Below are 18,940 nucleotides of genomic sequence, written 5' to 3' on the forward strand. Positions count from 1 at the left end.
ATGTGTGGAAAGCTGGGAAATTACATCCTAAGCTCCCTTTAACTTCAATTACCTACAAAAATTAATTAAAATAAATAAAGTAGACGTCAAATTCAATTAAAACTAAGCAAATAGTAAGTCTAAAATAATAATTAAACTCTATATAAAGTAGAGTTATCAAGAATGAAACAGCGCAAGATAAACATGACAGTTGAATGAGTACAAGAATAAACGAAGGTTATCTCATTCTTATCTGATGGGATAAAACAAGGCTTTGAAAGAATCTCTTACTAAGTATCACATCTAGAAGCCAACTTAAATGGCAACTTAGACAAATATGAAATTGGACCTTGAGTAGGAGAGGTTATGTTTTGGTAGGTAAACGCTACACCATCTGGCGTGCGAAGTTGTGACAAAGACTAGAGAGTGTTACATTATCTATAATCCATGAATTTCTAATGACCGTAAAGTTCAATTCATGGTTTTGATGCAGAAACTTTTAAGTATTGATTAAAGGACAGACCTTCTCCATCCTTGATTCTTGAAGTGTACCTCTCAAACTGGGTGCTGGCATAAATCCACTTCTGCTGACAAATTTCTTCTTTATAAGGAAAGATGATGACTTTTAACCACTTGCCTTCTTGTTACTATTTGCGCACATTTCCTCGCATCTACGAAGTATCACACTGATGGTCCGCTCAATATCGATCTCTTCATCATCATAGTCATCTAAATCACTGTGAAGCGAACTGCTGATTCTGAGGTCCACCTCCAAGCTCGAGGGACAGCTGAGGAATCTATCCAGCAGGAGGTCCATGACATGTTTGTCTGTTTCGCTGCTTGATTTAAGGTACAAAAGCTTGGTTTGCTCTATCTGTAGGTTTCCAACTTCCTCTGGAGTAAAATCCAACAAATCTTCGGATGAAAATGATTTCTCTTGGCGATTGTGGTTTTCCCTGCTACCCCTGAAATCACTTCTCCCGAAAGTCCCAATTGCAAGTAATCCATCCGGCCAGTCCGGTGGTTCTAGTTTCACCTGATCTGAACCATTAAGGTTTAACAAGACATTAAATTCGCCAATGCAAGAGACGATATGAAGTTCATGAACATCTGCATCGATTTGGTATACTCTCAACAAAACTCGTGTTCTCTAGAAGTGGAATAAATACAATTTTTTTGAAATCCTCGAAAATATGAAGTATGTGGATTGGAAAAGTAGATACCTTTTATAGTGATACAAAAGCTGTAGGCTCCGGGAGACGCCTTGTTGTTATAATAAAATCATGCAGACAAGTAAGGAAATGATAAGCACGTTCACGGGCCTTTAAAGCCCCTGTTCACACTTGACAGCGCATTTACGTCAGTGAGTGTAGGGTACACATGGCAGCATGCTAATGTCGGATGAGCCAGCGGAGAGAAAAAGACCGATGAAAGGCCTTTGGTTCTCCCCCAAGAAGAGAATGATTCCATCTTAGCTTTCTCAGCTTTTGCAATGCACGCGATAAGTTAAGAATTATCCATTAGAAAGACATGCGAAAATAGAGCTTACAGTTAAGGGTTGCTGAAATTGCATTGGCTTTACAAGTAGACTCTTCCTGTCTGACGTTGAGCTTGTTCTGCATCCAGCTGAGAGCTGCAATCAACCAAAACCAATGGCTAAAGTGAAAAGTCAAATAAGCAATGAATGCTTTTGGTGTAATTGTGTGCGAGAAAACAGAGTGTGATTTCGAAGAAAAATTCATCACCGCAACGGGTGTTTTTACCTTCATCTTGGGTCAGAGGATCATGGAGTTTCTGGGATGGAGGCACTTGAGGTGACTGAGTTATACATAAGATTAGGAAATGTGGTTCAAATGGCTGATGCAGGCGTTTAAAATCGGAGACAATGAGCTCAGGAAACCAGGGATGAGACTGCGCAGAGATGGAAGTTTCTTTGTTGGAATTTCGAGGACCAGCTGAACTGGTTTTCTTTGTGAGTCCAAGTACCTGAAAACAGCCTCCTCTTGCCACTTGACGCTGATGAAAATAGATCGGATAAAAGCGCATGACTTGAGATGACACAATTATGTGGATGCTTCATAGAGCTAAACAAGATTTATTTGTTTGTTACTCGTGGGATGTGGAGCGTCAAAGCTCTCATACATGCACAGGAAGGATGACCACTGGCGTTAGAAACCAAGGAATGTCTCTCCAGGGATTTAAACAGTCTTTGAACAATGATTGGCCGTTCGCGACATGGTTTAGGATAACGAAAGAGAAACCAAAGTTTACAGTATCGTGCATTACTTCGTAAATCATTAGGCAAATGCCTTTGGCGGCCAGTGCATTTGCATAACTCCAAGCAAGCGATTAGTCAGATCTCAGATGATAAAAACGATGGAACATTATGCCTCATCAAGTAAAAAGCCTTGAATTTGATTCCTATTTGGCGTAACCTCCAGTAAGCTATAGTTGTGAATGTGAATGTCTTGCTTTATGCAGACCAGCTGCTATTTCTCACGCACCTGCTCTCACCAGTTTGCTTTTGTGGGTGCTCACTTGTTGATATTAAATACAACAATTTGCACTCCCAGGCAACTGCATTTTGGCTGTCCCTCAATAATAGTTATTTGGCCATATCTCCTTCCTTTGTGTTTTGTTGAATGTCCAATTTTGTTAAGACAGACCAGGTTCGAAACAAGGTGAAACCTCAAATTAAGAAGCTCAGAGTTGAGAAGAATAACCGTGGTTGGAAACATAGCCATGGCCAAGAAAGAGGGCAAGAAAAAGCTCAACAAGGAAGGCTCTGGCATAGTATTGACTCCTGACTTCTGTGTGATAGGTGGATTCACAGACAGAATGGTGACAATTTTGTAAGGGACGAGGTGAAATTCTGTTTATTACCACTGGGTCACATTTCCACTTCCATTATGTGTTCACTCCACCTTTACTTGCATTAGTCATCAAAATCTATCAGACTTCAAAGTAAACACATCCAACATTAAGCCATCTCAGGTTCAATCTATTCTTTAATGAAATAATTTTCTCCTGCAATCAAAATGACTTTCTCCTGTCATTCATTCAGGGGGGAAAAAACTGATGTCTGAAGTGATGTCTGCAATCTGCGTGTGGTCCACCTCTGAGAAACTATACATCACTGTTGACTATGATACACACAAGGAAGAGAACAAACTAACCCAATCACCAACATGACGTAACACAGATCTCTATACATTCTGATCAATATTGCTAGAGACATGAACAACAGTCACAGATGTTAACAACCAAAGCACCCGGAACAAGTGAGGCCGGTGCAGAGTTTGCATAAGAATGACTGCACACTGGTGGATGTTTCCATTTACGGTCAAGTTACTGAACCCTTTACCCAAACTTCCAAGCAAAACTACCCTCTGGCCCTTTTGAGTCCAGCATCGTCTTGAAATTCACTTTTTCAGGCACCTATTTCAATGTGAAGATAATGAGCTTACGTTGATGAAGAGAATTAGAGATTTGAAATCAGCTTCATCACTTCTAATATATTCCAACCGTTGCTACCTACAAGTGTATGGATGAGATTGGAGCATGTCAAGGTACATTTGATTAAGACAGTTTTTGGTTCTTACTTTCACCATATATATTTAAAATATATATATATTGATTTCTTCTATTTAAATCTCACTTTTAGAACATGTCTGGTGCTATTAACAGACAGACTACAGAAAAAAAATTGAAAAGCTTAGCAATTCTGCAGCAGTCATACTTATTTTTAAATCGGGTATAGCAAAAACAGTTGTTTTGGTCAGACGCAAGAACGGTTTAAGCCTATAGGACACCGGTAGAAACTACTAGGTCACATCGTGCTTTATCGTACCTCTCGTATTATATCAGATGTTATTTTCTCATGAACAATTTGAAGTAAGATCAAGCATGTATACTTGGATGGAACCCGTAATTGGATGCTCATTCTTGCCACCTATCATTAGACAGAACATGAGAATTTAAGTAAAGCTGAAAGTAACAGCAGCATGAAAATGGTCCTGATGCCAACCTAAATTTGCTACCTCGGTGCAACATACCATGCACTTATCTTATGAATTACCAATTGAGAGGCCACTTCAGGGCAACTTATGCATGACCAGATGATATTAATTAAAAATGTCTTGTGCAAGAATTCTGGATATACAAGATGTTAATAAATGACAATTGAATTTTCTGGTTAGAATGGTTTCATGCATTGAAGATCCAAGCTCGAAAAGGAAATTTTGTCTAAGGCACCGTTTTTTCAAAGGATATCCCCTTCCTGCAAAGTGTCATGCAGTCAAACTTCCCTTAGGCAACTGATGTGAATGATACAACATCTAAATTGAATCGTTTCATGCTATGACATATTCTATATAGTTCAATGAGGTTGGAAACGAACCTTCTCTGCAAGCTGTATATGTCTGTTCTAAAAGCTTAAACCGTTAGATGAAGACGTGGTTTAATATTTAATTACTCTAACACTCCCCGCACGCTTAGTATAATCTTTTTGCTTACTAAGCATGGACATATTTAATTGGGAAGGCAAATGGGGCCCGGAAAGATTTGAACTCAGAACCTCTTACTCGATACCATATGAGATTTTAGTAGGACCACCGTCATGCGTGGTTTAATATTAATTATCGAATAAGTATACTCTTACAAAACCAAGCCTGTCTTTGTGAGGTCATCAATCTGTCTCTTTGCAAGTTCCCGACTAAAAATTCAACAGAGGAACTTAAAAAAGTGAATGTCATTTTGATATCTCCATTTATATATTCTCACTAAATTAGATCGATCTCACGTGCAGCTTAGAGGCATAAGAGGACCAATATAAACATAATAAGTGTCCCTATTTGAGGCATCATCAACAAAATTTCGTCCGCATGCTCATGGGGAGAAAGCAATCTGACAGAGCATAGATTGTAATAGAATCTTAGCCTTGCACTTCAAAAATGTCAGTTGGGTGAGTCTCCTCTAGAAACTCCATAAGAGATTTTAGGATTTGCAAGATCTTCATTCATCTAAGAGTATGTATTAAAAATCGAAAGGTGAATGAAGATAGGCGAAGACATGTAAAAAGCGACAGGAATGCCATGGTAAGGCATACTTGAGGACAGAGTAACTGTACTTTCAAACTCTTTAAATTTAGAAACTTTTTCCACGCTATAATCACTATTTTTTAGAGAAGTAGGCCTAAGCATATAGGTGGCTAGTGATTTATACCTTTAAAAGTTGCTTATCCATGTGATTAAACGAATCCCCTTCTAAAAAAATGATAACGATATATCTATGACTAGTTTTATGCGTAAGTGCTTAGGTGCTTTCCCATAATAGAAAAAAGGTGATATAGTAACTTTACCAAAATGCGAAAATTAAAGTAGACATAAGCAAACTTCAGAAATAGCAGTGCTGATTAATTTGCACTTGCACCCTTAGGAAAATGCAATCCACTCAAGTTACACTATTCCACAACTTCCTACCGTGCACATCAACCGTCAATACGTATCCTTGAATTACCCCATGCTGGAATGCTGAATCTGAAAGCTACACGTCAATATCGCCCATAGCTGAGTGAACATAGCTTTAGGAACAGAGATCAATTCTTGACATTGGATAATTTCGAAACAAAGCAACGGTGGGCCATTCCTAGTCAATCTGCAGAAACCAAGCTTCCTTTTGAATAAGATTTCCAATAGCTAATTAACTGCAATTCGTCTTGATGAGCACCGTGCATATGAAAAAAAAAAAAGCAAGGCAATTTATCTTCTATTCATCTTAAAATACTATGGCACCGAAACTGGTTATAAGTGAACCAACGATGCTCAAAACTGTGTGTGCACCACAGGCTTTGTGCTAATTTAAATATGTATACAGAAGGGATAGTAAACAACTATCATCTTAAGAAAAAAATGTTTAGATTTTACCTGTCTGCTTCCGTTTGCGTAAACAACTCTCAATGTATAACAGCTAAATATAAGCTGTGAGTAGTTCATCTTGTCCATATAAACCCAATGCAAAGAGTTTCTCCTTAATCTGATTCAGCTGATTTGCGACTCCTCTTATGCTCATCCGTCTTTTAGGCTCTTCGTTCGAACAAGCAACTCCAACATTATACGCCATATCCAAACTCTCTTGAAATATGCCATGGCTATCGGAAAGCCACTCATTAGGACTATGGGGGCCTAATTGGCTCTCTCTTTCATTAAGCAAAATGTTGTCCGTAATTTCGAGCACTCGTTCAGGCAAAGCTTTTGCGACAAAACTATGAAGAGTCAAATTGTCTCTAAATGTGTCATCGGTGGGACTCAACCCGGTGAACATCTCCAATAAGAGAATGCCATAACTATAGACGTCGCCTTCTCTTGAAACCTCACATCCCATTGCATATTCTGCCACACATTTAGATTATAGTGCAGGTCAGATTGGAGTACGGATTATCAAATCAAAATGTAACCTGCATTAGACTATAAGAGTTATATATTAAATTATGCCTCGAGTTTGAGTTCCCGTGCAATTTCCCATTTTGGATTAGAATTCTTATCTCAAAGTACACGCACAAATTCACGTGAAAAGAAAAATATGAAAAGTTTGACCGAGACAATGAACTCTTGCAAAAGTGAAGGACTTCCCTTCTTGGACGTACAAAAGATACGGGTGAGGCCAAGGAAGTATGAGAAAAGGAAAGAAAATGGAGTGTTTTGCCGCATATAAAAAGAAAAAGAAAGCGTGGGTTTTCTTTCCCTTAGCGAAGAAGGAGCCGCACGGTGAGCTAGCTGCACAAGTACGAACGCAAAGCAAAAGAAGCATACGTTGTGTTGGACAGATGTACGAAGAGCTTCGAACACGGACGGATTTATGTTGTCAAATTTTACATCCAATTAAGTTGTTTATTTGTAAATACTTTAAGCTTGGGTATAATTTAGATGTGGAAAACACTCAAGTATGTGAGCGATTGTAACTCTAATTCTTGGATTATAATATAGTATTTATTGTTGGCTCTCTCTGTGAATGTAGGCACTGACACTCAAACCGAATCACATTAATCTTTCATGTCATTTATTGTTTCTAGTTTAATTCTTTGAAAAGATCCTAGTTAGCTTTCGTGTTAATTTTACAACATTATCATTAGCTACCAAACTTCAGAGAGAGAGAGAGAGAGAGAGAGAGAGAGAGAGAGAGAGAGAGAGAGAGAGAGAGAGAGAGAGAGAGAGAGAGATTACCTGGTGGAGCATAACCAATTGTCCCTCTAAGACCCACTGAGCTCATCTGATTATCTACAGTCTCGAGGGATGATCCAAGAAGGAATTTCGCCAATCCAAAGTCCCCAACATGTGCGACCATCTCGGCATCTAAGAGGATATTACTTGGCTTTAGATCACAATGAATGATGGGAATGTGGCACTGGTGATGAAGATAATCCAGTGCGGAAGCAACATCAATAGCAATATTTATCCTCTGAATGAAATTCAATTTTTTCATAAGCTCATTCCCATGAAATGATGTTGCCTTTGGGTGGAGCCATTGCTCCAGGCTTCCATTTTCCATGAATTGATAAACTAAGGCCTTAAAATCATTTCCTTGATAATCACTACCTGAACAAACTGTTAATATCTTCAAAAGATTTCGATGTTTGATATTCTTTAATGCCTCACACTCAGCTATGAAGCTCTTCAAAGCACCATGACGAACTAAATGAAGCACCTTCACAGCGGCAGCGGCTCCATTGTCCTCAAGTATCCCCTTGTAAACAGAACCAAAGCTTCCAACACCGATCAAGTTTGTTGAAGAAAAACCATTGGTTGCTTTTAGGAGTGTTCCATAAGATACGTTCAAACCTACGTTCAAACCTAAATCATCCATTGAACTTGAAGCTGGTTCATTTACTTTCTTCTTCGACCAACAATAGTACGTGAAAGCAAGAATAAGAGATATTCCAAGAATTCCAAAAGTAACAGAAGCAGAAAATATCGCTAAATTGACCTTTTTGCGATTGGATCTTTTGGTGATGCAATTGGGTAGGTGAAATTCTGGCAATCCACCGCAGAGCTCATTATTCCCAACAATATAAGTACCGGTGGCATTCTTAAAGACTCCTTCACGTGGCAGCATGCCTTCAAATTTATTGTATGATAAATTCAGAAGTTTCAAGAAACGAAATACCGATAAAAATTCTGGAATTTGACCCGACAAATTGTTATGTGAAAGATCTAGTTCTTCAATGCCTCCTAACGATCTGATTGATTGAGGAATCGACCCTTGGAAGAAGTTGCCCCCCATTCTCAATGATGTCAATGCAGTGCAATCACCTAAACTAGTTGGGATTTCACCTACCAATAAATTGTCCGAGATGTCCAAAGCAGTCAAAGCTCTTAAGTTGCCAACTTCTGTGGGTAGAATCCCAGTCAGATGGTTACGAGACAAATTCAGAATAATCGCTAATGATGAGAGACCTATAAGCTGTGGGGGTATGGCACCACTCAAATTGTTGTCAGACAAGTCAAGCAGATTAAGAGACTGGCAGTTTGATAGATGTGAAGGAATTTGCCCATGAAAGTGATTCCCACTAAGATATAGTGCAATCAACTTGGTTAGATTTCCCAAAGAAGATGGGATAGTCCCCTCCAAGTTGCTATAACTTAAGTGCAATATCCCTAGATTTTGTAGATTCCCCAAATCTGAGGGAATAACACCTGAAAGCGGGTTGAGCCCCATGACGAATAATCTTAGGTTGACAAAATTCCCTATTTCTTCTGGAATCTCACCGGATATTCGATTATCGTTTAAAGTAAATGTTGTGAGAGTGGTGGATAAATTACCTATGCATTTTGGTAGCACCCCACCAAACTTGTTCTCGTGAATGCCCACGTACAGCAATTTGGTGCTGTTAGTTAACGAGCAAAGGAAGCTCAAGTCTTCAGGTTTTCCACTTCCAAGCTGATTAATATAGACTTGAAGCCAACTAAGCTTATGCGAATTTTCTAAAGAAGGCACTTTCCCTGAAAATCTGTTGTCTCCAAGTTGAAGCTTATCTAGCTTTGTCCAATTCGATATCGAGGGAGGAATCGGCCCCTCAAGTTGGTTCCCGAGAACGCTAAAAAATTCAATATTTGGGAGTTTGAGGCCTATGTTTACAGGAAGAGTCCCCTGTATTCGGTTGTTTCCGGCATCAAACTGAACTAGCGAAGAGAGATTGAGTAAAGAAGATGGAATTGTACCCGACAATTTGTTTCCTGCAAAGGCAATGATTTGAAAGTTTGTCAGGTGGCCTAGGACTTGTAGAATGCTCCCGCCCAAGTTGTTCCGAGATAAATAAAGGATCTCTAGTGAAGATAAGTTCCCTATGGAGGAAGGCACAATCCCAGTGAGATTATTAGAAGTTAAATAAAAAAACCGTAGCTTGGATAATGAACCGACTTCGGTAGGAATTTCTCCACTTAGTTGGTTGTATTGAAGGACGAGGCCAACAAGGTTAGAGCAGGCCGATATGTTTTTGGGAATTTCACCGGCCAATGAATTGTTGTCTAGTCGTAAGACACGAAGGCGGCGTAGCTGGCTGACTTGCTGAGGGATTTCATGACTGAAACTATTGTTTTGGAGCCATAATTCCCTTAAGAAGCTGAGATTCCCAATATGAGGTGATATTGATCCGAAAAGTCCTTGTGATCGCAAGTCCACGGCCGTGACCCTCTGGTGTCTCCAGCTGCACGTAACGCCATACCACCGGCAAAATCCGATACTGTTGTTCCATGAGTTGAGCACGCCGAAAGGATCTCCGATTACGCTGGCCTTAAATGCGAGCAGCGCTAGTCTGTCTGTTTCATTGGTGGTGGAGGAGACTTGGTTAAAGCACAGTGCAAGAGCAATAACAAGAAGCAAGCGGCGTGATTGAAACTCTGCAAAACTCATGCTTAGGAGTTTCATGACTCCAAGCCAAGGGAAGCGGGTAGATATGAAAGCAAGGCAAGAAGAAACAAAGAAAGGGTCGAAGTACATAAGCTGGACCTGAGCCATCATTGAACAGCGAAGTCGGCCAACCCCTCCTTCTACCAATGACTCAGCCTCTGAAAAGGACATAAATGCATGAGAGTCAATCTGATGCATTTTTTTATACGCCTGCATTGTGGGGCCATATTCATGCTTGGACCCGGTCCAATCCGGATCCCACACGGATCAGATCGATCATAACCATCGATCCACCGGTACCACAAACTTCGATAATTATGATTGCACACGTTTCACAGGATCCGGGCTGAGAGTATTCACTGTGTCAAAGGTGGAGATGTGTGAGAACCCTGGCTCGTTGGTATTAAAATGGAGTGTATGAAAGGTCCATCCCACCAAATTCAGAGACAAGACAACCACCAGGAGACGGCACCTGCCTACATATTCTTTATATATGGCCCACAAACTTTGACATATGAACCTTTTTATTTTCATTGCTTTTTCAACAATTGGCAGGGCCTCTTCTTGACGCTCGGATCTTCCTCTCTTGCTCGAGTCGAGATATACTTTATAATTCACACTTCTGTTTTTGGGTGTTTGCTATGAAATGCATGCAGTAATAGACTAATCAGCTCATATGAAGCACCCTCAACAGTATGTATAAATTCTTCCCATTGAAACGCCACTAGTGCAACTAGTAGGGGTGTGCACGAATGTGTGAACCAAACCGCCCGGACTGATATGTTTTTTTTTCTTTTTTTGAAAGAGTAAAGAAAAGAAAATTGCCAAAATCCTAAACTAGATTGGTCCAACTTGGAAACCAGACAAGTCGGTCCAGTTCCTGGTTCTAAGGTGAAACTGGCTCAACCTAGGAACCGAATACCCTAGCAACTGGGGGTCATTATAACATCATTCCGTGCAATTTGTGCAAGAAAAATGTTGTTCTCTTTGGGCATTACATTCGTATTCTTTCTCTGGTGCAGAAGTTGTTCCTAGTCACTTTAATCCTCAACCATTAATGTCGATGGGTTAAGGACAATGCACATAAAGATGAACAGACAAACTTGATTTGATTGTAAATTGTAGTACCAGTATGTAATCTACAATAATCTACGAAAGATGACTTTACTCCGAAGACACTAACCATAAAAAAAGACACTACTGCATTGCATGACATTAGATCCGAAAGTGAAATTTAAACCTAATTGGGATAATTGTCCCAAAAGTCTAAAACCTTTTGTCTGGTGGCTAATTCAATCATAAACCTTTCAATTGTGCTAATTTAGTTCTAAACCTTTTGACAATTTGCTAATTTATTCCTAAACTTTTTAATTGTATCAATTTAGCCATAAACATTTTGAAGATTTGCCAATTTAGTCTTAAACTTATTATTTGGATAATTGGCTGGAAGGACTACATAGGTAAATCGTCAAAGGTTTAGGACTAAAATGGCAAATCATCCATTATGAATAAATCGGCACAATTAAAAGGTTTAAGATCGAATTGGCAAATCACCAAAAGATTTAAAACTAAATTGACATAATTGAAAGGTTTAGGACTGAGTTGGCCGTCGTACAATATGTTTAGTACTTTTTGGACAATCTTCCCTCAGCTTGTTCTTTCCACATTGATTTTCATCGGACATCACCTATCTATGCGTGAACTTTTTGAGAAAGGTGGCATGGTAAAGTCAATATGAGTAGACAGGAAACTATAGAATTATGGCATAGTAAAACGTGTAATTTTTACTTTTCAATTTCATTATTCACTTGTTGAAACGAATAAATCTACATTATATTTAGAAAAAAAAAACTATGCCTCTATCTTAATCTTCACTTTCATCATAATCCATGAAAAAAGTAGCAAAATAAAGAAGATATACCAAAAAAGGTATTATACACTATTCTACCTTTAGGACGTTGCAAGGAATTTATTTGAAAAAAAAAAATCATTTTTTAAACAGATTAGCAACTTAGATTGAACTTTTTAAGAACGTTCATCATCAGTGGTTGAATACTTTCAGATATAACTTTCAGAACTAAGGTACTCCTTTGAGAATGAATATAAAGAAATTGATTTATGTGATTTCATTGCAAATGAAATTTAAAGTGGTCATATAGCAAAAGAAAATAAAAATAGAGGTATATATACATGACATGAGGGAGATTTCTTCCGGCGGTAAGGTGTAACATAAGCCTTTATATTCTAAGCCACAGACAAAAGGGAAGCACTAAAACCGAACTAGCATATTCCCTCTAATATTCACTAAGCAATTACTAATCATTTGTATTGACAATACTCTGTTTTATGCATGAATTGATTATTTTGCATATTATAAGAATGAGTGATAATCAATTAACACAACTCATGCAAAAGACTTACTTATACATTTTGATATATTAGAACATATTGTAATCATGTTAGGATATATTATGTTCAAGGGTATCATGAAAAACTCCAAACTAATACACCTGCGATAAATTTACCCTAAAGTAATTTTTTTAATCACAAAAAATCCTAAACCGGTACATTTGTGACAAATTTACCCTCCGTTAGTTTCCGTTAAATTTGATTAATACCATGAAAAATCAGAAACCGAAGATAATCTGACATGTGGCATCAGATCACGGCCATAGACTCTGCAGCTACGCAAGCAACCACCAATACATAAGAAGCTACACATTTTTTATTTAAAGATTTCACAGTTCTCGTTCTTTTTTAAGTAAACATAAACCATTAAGTAATTACTTACTATTCATCATATTTATTTATTTTTTTTGGTCGGATTCATCATATGTAATTAATTAGTAATGACCTCTGTGTATATCACATCGATTAGAATGAGAATTTTTTGTACATAAGGAAGAGAATATTTATACATTGCAAACCTTTTTCAGACATGTAAGGAAGAGACTTTACTGTACATACCCTGCAAAACTGCTGCTTACAAGGTTCACGACCCCAAGCGCAAGTGGGGTTATATGAACGGAAGGTAAGAAAAAACAAGAGACAGGATAAGTGCTGATGCAAACTGCGAAAGAAATTTATAAGAAGGTGTTCATTTTTCATAAGAGCTTTTGAAGGGCTTTTCTTTCTATTTTTCTGCAGACCAGTCACAACAGTGAGTATCATTCAGTGAATGAGAAGCTACCACCCATCGATAACCTTGACTGCACTGCCAATTCACTAAGTTGCACTACTTTTCCTTGTCTCCAATGGTTTCCAAGTATCGTAATGAGATCATAATAACATATCAATAGATTTCAGGGCATCAGAGTAGATGAGCTTGACTCAGAAGTTGTTGAACAGCGAAGCTGATCACACCGATCTTTTTAAATGGACTCTGGATGAGACTTCTGTTGGCCACGAAAATGGCACGCCCAGGATCACCATAATCAGAAACCGAAACACGATAATGGAGAAATTGTCGATTCGCGTACCTGGTTTGGAATCCATCGGACTTAAAGCGGAATTGGCGACGGTTTCAGAACACGAACTCAAGATCTTCTCCCCTATACCCTTCGTTAGAACACTGGCCTAATGAGATTGCCACTCACGAGAAGAAAGTTCTCTCTAGATCCGTATGTGAGTCAAATTGTGCATCATCAGGTTAGGGGAGGGACTTGAGCGCTATTTATAGAGTCTTCGACCACGGCCCTCTCATTACGGCCGGGCCGTCTCGCCCACACCAAATGATCCCATATTAGACTTATTAAGAACCCATATATCTTACCTTTATTAGACCAAACTAATTCGAGTTAATTTCAATTAATGAAGCCCACATTAGGAAATTCTTACATTCTCCCACTTGGGCGATATTAATTGAAACAGAACTGTGTGCGCACCCTTATATTGGTCTAGAGATTATTCTTAATAGTCAATCCGATCCCATAAAGTCTCGAACACCGAATCATGGCGGTAACTGCATGTACTCACGCAGAGCCTTCCATGGTCACGAGTGCTTTCAACTTTACTGATATGGATTCAATATGGTAGTGTGTCAAATGGACAATACCTCATAATGAGTGATACTTTATGTGTTGTCCACTTTGTTAGTCCAAATTCTCTCTCCTTAAGTGTCACAAAACCTAATGTGTCACCAGAGAATATCCTTCATGGTTCCAACGAACCTTCATATGTCTTACATTGATAGTTAACTGTACTTTATGTGTAACAAGACATATCGTTAAGGCTAATACTAAGAATGCCCCATAGCCTGTACTCAAGGTTTACACAATGCCTCGAGATTTTCATCAAATATGTATACTCAACTTGATAAATCTACATTCACAAATACCTCATTGAATGCAAAAGAGTTGATACATATTCAAATATTACAAAATGTAACAAAATCAGATACAAACTTCATAAGAGCAACATAAAACTAAACAGCTCCCACTAATCAACAAGTATCCCATGATACTCCTAAGCCCATGTTAATGACATGTCGATCAAATACACAAGGGCGAAGGCCTTTAGTTAGCGGATTCGCAATCATATCATCTGTTGAAATGTGCTCTACCGCAATGTCACCATCCTGAACTTTTTCCTTTATAGTCAAGTACTTGACCTCCATATGCTTAGACCCCTTGAGACCTCTGTTGTTGTTAATGAACAACACTGCAGAGTTATTGTCACAATACAGCTGTATGGGCCTATCCACAAAATCAAATACGATCAACTCCTTAATGAGGTTCCGGAGCCAAATTGCCTGAGTAGCGGTCGAAAAGCATGCTACAAACTCCGCTTGCATGGTAGAGGATGTCATTGATTTTGTTTCTCACTTTTCCATGATACTCGCACCTCCCGCTAACTTAAAAATGTAACTGTTGTCGACTTCTTTTCATCTTGACAGCCAGCAAAGTCTGAATCCGAATACCCAACTAGCTGTAGGTCCTGAACATGTTTGTAAATCAGCATATAGTCTTTTGTCCTCTTTAAGTACCTCAAAACCTTCTTGGCAGCAACCCAATGATCGTATCCTGGATTTGACTGATATCTGCCTAGAAGTCCTGTTGCAAAAGCAATATCTGGTCTAGTACATACTTGAGCATACATAATACTCCCAAGTGCACTAGCATAAGGTACATTCTTCATTTGGGCTTTCTCAAAATCTGAATGAGGACATTGTGACAGACTCAACTTATCACCCTTACTGACAGGAGCAATTCCTGGCTTGCATTGCTGCATGTTGAATCTTTCTAAGATACGATCAACATATGCCCTCTGAGATAAACCCAATAGTCGGCGAGAACGATTCCTACGAATCTCAATGCCAAGGACAAAAGACGCCTCACCAAGGTCTTTCATATCAAAGTTCTTTGACAACATCCGCTTTGTCTCATGCAGTAAACCAAGGTCACTGCTTGCAAGCAGAATATCATCAACATAGAGTATAAGGAAAATGAATTTCCTCCCACTGACCTTGGAGTATATACACTGATCTACTTTGTTCTCAACAAAACCAAATGAAGCGACAACACTATGAAACTTCAAGTACCATTGTCTAGAAGCTTGCTTGAGACCATAAATAGACTTTTTCAGTCTACATACAAGCGTACCTGAATCATCTGCCGCAAAACCTTCGGGCTGCATCATATAGACTTCTTCATTAAGGTCTCCATTGAGAAAGGCAGTTTTAACATCCATCTGGTGTAACTCCATATCGAAATGAGCTACCAATGCCATGATCACTCTCAAAGAATCTTTCGAAGAGACTGGAGAAAAAGTTGCTTCATAGTCTACTCCTTCTCTCTGAGTGAAACCCTTGGCTACCAGTCTGGCTTTAAACTTCTCAATCTTTCCTTTGGAGTCCCTTTTAGTCTTATACACCCATTTGCAGCCAATGGGTCTATGACCTTCAGGTAATTCAACAAGTTCCCAAACTCCATTATGCTTCATAGACTGCATTTCATCTCTCATTGCATCCAACCACGGTTCCGACTGAGGACAAGAAACAGCTTCCGTGTAAGTCACTGGATCAGCTACAGAACCAATATCGTAGTCTTGCTCTCCTATATATACTAAATAGTCTGGTGGTATAGCTGATCGTCTCTCCCTAATGGATCTCCTTACTGGAACAACAACAGCCTCATCCTGTACCTGAGAGCCTTGAGGAACTTCATTAGGAGCTGTCTCGACAACAGGATCCTGAGTCTCAACAGGTTCAGTCTGTGGTGTGGGAGTCTCCACAATTATCTGTATGGGAGGAGATAAAGATACAACATTACCCACCGTACTATTATCCTCAATAGTCTGTGAGCAGCTACTTTCTTCGGCCACATCAAACTCCAGAAACTTGGCTGTCTGTGATTCCACAATTCTTGTGCCTCCATTGGGATTATAGAACCGATATCCCTTCGAATGATCAGGGTAAGATACAAAGTAACACCGAGTGGTTCTGGAGTCCAACTTACTTAATGTTGGATTGTATAACTTCACTTCTGCAGGACATCCCCAAACCTTAAGATGGTTTAAGCTAGGCTTACGTCCAGTCCATAACTCAAAAGGAGTCAATGGAACAGCTTTAGTAGGTACACGATTCAGAATGTACAAAGCTGTTTTCAAAGCTTCACCCCACAGAAAAACAGGTAAATTTGTCCTACTTATCATACTCCTCACCATTTCCATAAGGGTGCGATTGCGCCTTTCGGCTACACCATTTTGCTCAGACTTCCGGGCATAGTAAACTAAGCCACTATCCCGGAATCCTCTAAGTATTTGGCAAATGGCCCCTTAAGCTGTCCGGCATCGCCATGTTTGCCATAATACTCTCCACCTCGGTCGATCTAACAACCTTTATGACCTTTCCCAACTGTTTCTCGACTTGATCAGAAAAATCTTGAACTTGTCAAGAGACTCGGACTTTTCTTTAATCAAGTATAGATAGCCATATCGAGAATAGTCATCAATAAATGTAATGAAATAAAAATTTCTACATAAGGTTGCCGTATAGGGTCCACTTATATCAGTGTGAATGACCTCCAACAGGTCAGAACTTCGGACTGCAGTTTTCTTCTTATCTTGGTCATTTTACCTCTACAACAGTCTACGCATATCTCTAGGTCATCTTTAAGAGTAGGCAGGATGTTAGTCTTTATCAGCCTTTCTACTCTATCCTTAGAGATATAACCAAGCCTTTTATGCCACAATGCATAAGACTGTTCCTTAGGTAGTGGTCTTTTGGAAACAACCTTTTCACCGTATAAGCGACGTATATGTCATTGGGAGACAAACACAATCGTACAATCCGTTGGACATATAACAAGACCCAACCTTATTTGAATTAAGAAACAAAGAAATAACATTGTTCTTGATTTCAAAAGAGTAGCCATACATGTCCAAACACGATACGGAAACTAAGTTCCGTCTAAAAGAAGGTACATAAAAAGTGTCTTTCAACATTAATCTAAAACCAGAGTCTAGAATCAAGATTACATCTCCCACAAACACAACATCAGCTTTCTCGTTATTTCCCACAGTGAGTCTTGACTCATCCTGATTTGGCTTCCTCCGGTTTATGAATCCCTGTATGGTAAACGCAACATGATTAGTTGCACCGCTATCGAGCCACCAAGAACTGGATGGTGCTTCTGATAGGTTGGATTCACAAACAAGTGCCAAAGAATCATTACCTGTAGGCTCACGTTTGGACAACCAAGCTTTAAACTTTCCACAGTCCTTCTTTATGTGACCTTTCTTCTTACAAAAGAAGCAGTGGCCACCATCCCTTTTGAAGGATGTTTTCTTTGGACCCATATTGTCAGATTGACCGGTAGTTTCATGAGTACCTTTATGAGTACGATTTCTGAACTTCTTATCCTTCTTTTTGTGGGAACTAGAAACATATAAGGCTAGATGCCCTTTTTCCTTCTTAAGTTTCTCTTCCTCTGCCACCACCCTTGCTATCAAGTCATTCACTGACCAAGTCTCATCTTGGGAATTATAATTTGTCTTTATAATCCCAAAATCAGATGGAAGGGTGTTCAAGGCTTGATGCACAATACAAGCATCAGGAATGGAAACATTAAGAGCTTGAAGCTTCGTCTTTAGGTCTACCATCCTAAGGACATAATCTCTAACCCCAGCAGTACCATCATACTTCATATTGAAGAGCTTTTGAAGAAGTGTACCAACCTCAGCATTAGATGAAATGCGGTTTCTAGCCTCTAAGGCTGCCATCATTTCCTTAGCAGTACAGTCAGCTGGCAAACCACTTTTCAAGTGTTCTTGAATGGATTTCTTCATTGTCAATAAGCAAATCCGATTGCTCTTTTCCCAGCAAGATAGTCCGTTTTCTCAGCTTCAGTACTGGTGGCCATGATATCTGCCGGCTTATCCTTTGTAAGAGCAATGTGAACATCCGCCAACTCCATTCCAAATAGAAAATCCTCTTTCCATTTCTTAAAGTTCAAACCAGTAAGGACCTCAATGGAAATGGAATTGCCGTTTACAGAAAAGGTGACTGGAAAACAAACAAACAATACAATCAAGCATCATGTGAGTACTTATACGAGAGAGTTACATACATCATCACATAATCACCTTTGGGCGTAAAATATGACATGCAGTTGTACACTCTCCACATGACAGCGGCCATGAGAACATATTCTAATCTTTCGTGAAATCACCACCTTTGGGTGTATGAACCACTAAGATCAGTCATTTCTCAAGCACATGCTATACATGTACCCCTCCATGAACTAGTACGAGATCACCTCCTTTGGGAGTATGATCACGCAATAGAACAGGAGACATCCCACCACAATATGAGACCGATATTTCTCAAACCCAATCAAGTGTGCCACTTTGGCGGTCACAACCCAACTGAATTCTTGAAAATCTCTCATACCAGGGATATGAGCTTTATGTATCACATTTACTATATGCATGTAATGCCAGACGTAAAGACAGGGGCGTATGTCTTTGAAATTACATGCCATGCTAATTATCTTGTTCCATTCATTGATAGACAATGAATTACACTCTAACAGTCCTTATGTGGTGATATATATGTGAG

The 18,940-nt window shown here is 39.1% G+C and overlaps 2 protein-coding genes across 2 annotated transcripts; both read right to left on the minus strand.

Moving 5' to 3' along the window:
- Positions 1-257: 257 nt before the first annotated feature.
- On the minus strand, positions 258-1,748 carry LOC115663494 (protein DEEPER ROOTING 1-like). Its single transcript, XM_056311397.1, has 3 exons — positions 1,743-1,748; positions 1,529-1,612; positions 258-1,129 (listed from the first exon to the last, which is right to left on the minus strand). Exons 1-3 carry the CDS (start codon positions 1,746-1,748, stop codon positions 605-607), a joined length of 615 nt encoding a protein of 204 aa, XP_056167372.1. The 3' UTR covers positions 258-604.
- A 1,090-nt stretch (positions 1,749-2,838) lies between these two features.
- On the minus strand, positions 2,839-10,024 carry LOC115663495 (probable LRR receptor-like serine/threonine-protein kinase At3g47570). Its single transcript, XM_056311232.1, has 3 exons — positions 7,200-10,024; positions 5,904-6,368; positions 2,839-3,417 (listed from the first exon to the last, which is right to left on the minus strand). The coding sequence occupies exons 1-2, from the start codon at positions 9,991-9,993 to the stop codon at positions 5,947-5,949; spliced, it is 3,216 nt and encodes a 1,071-aa protein (XP_056167207.1). The 5' UTR covers positions 9,994-10,024; the 3' UTR covers positions 2,839-3,417; positions 5,904-5,946.
- Between the last annotated feature and the right edge of the window lie 8,916 nt (positions 10,025-18,940).

Source organism: Syzygium oleosum, unplaced genomic scaffold, assembly GCF_021117445.2.
Source record: "Syzygium oleosum isolate NSW1041296 unplaced genomic scaffold, Sole_v2.1 Sole_v2.05, whole genome shotgun sequence".
NCBI lineage: Eukaryota > Viridiplantae > Streptophyta > Magnoliopsida > Myrtales > Myrtaceae > Syzygium > Syzygium oleosum.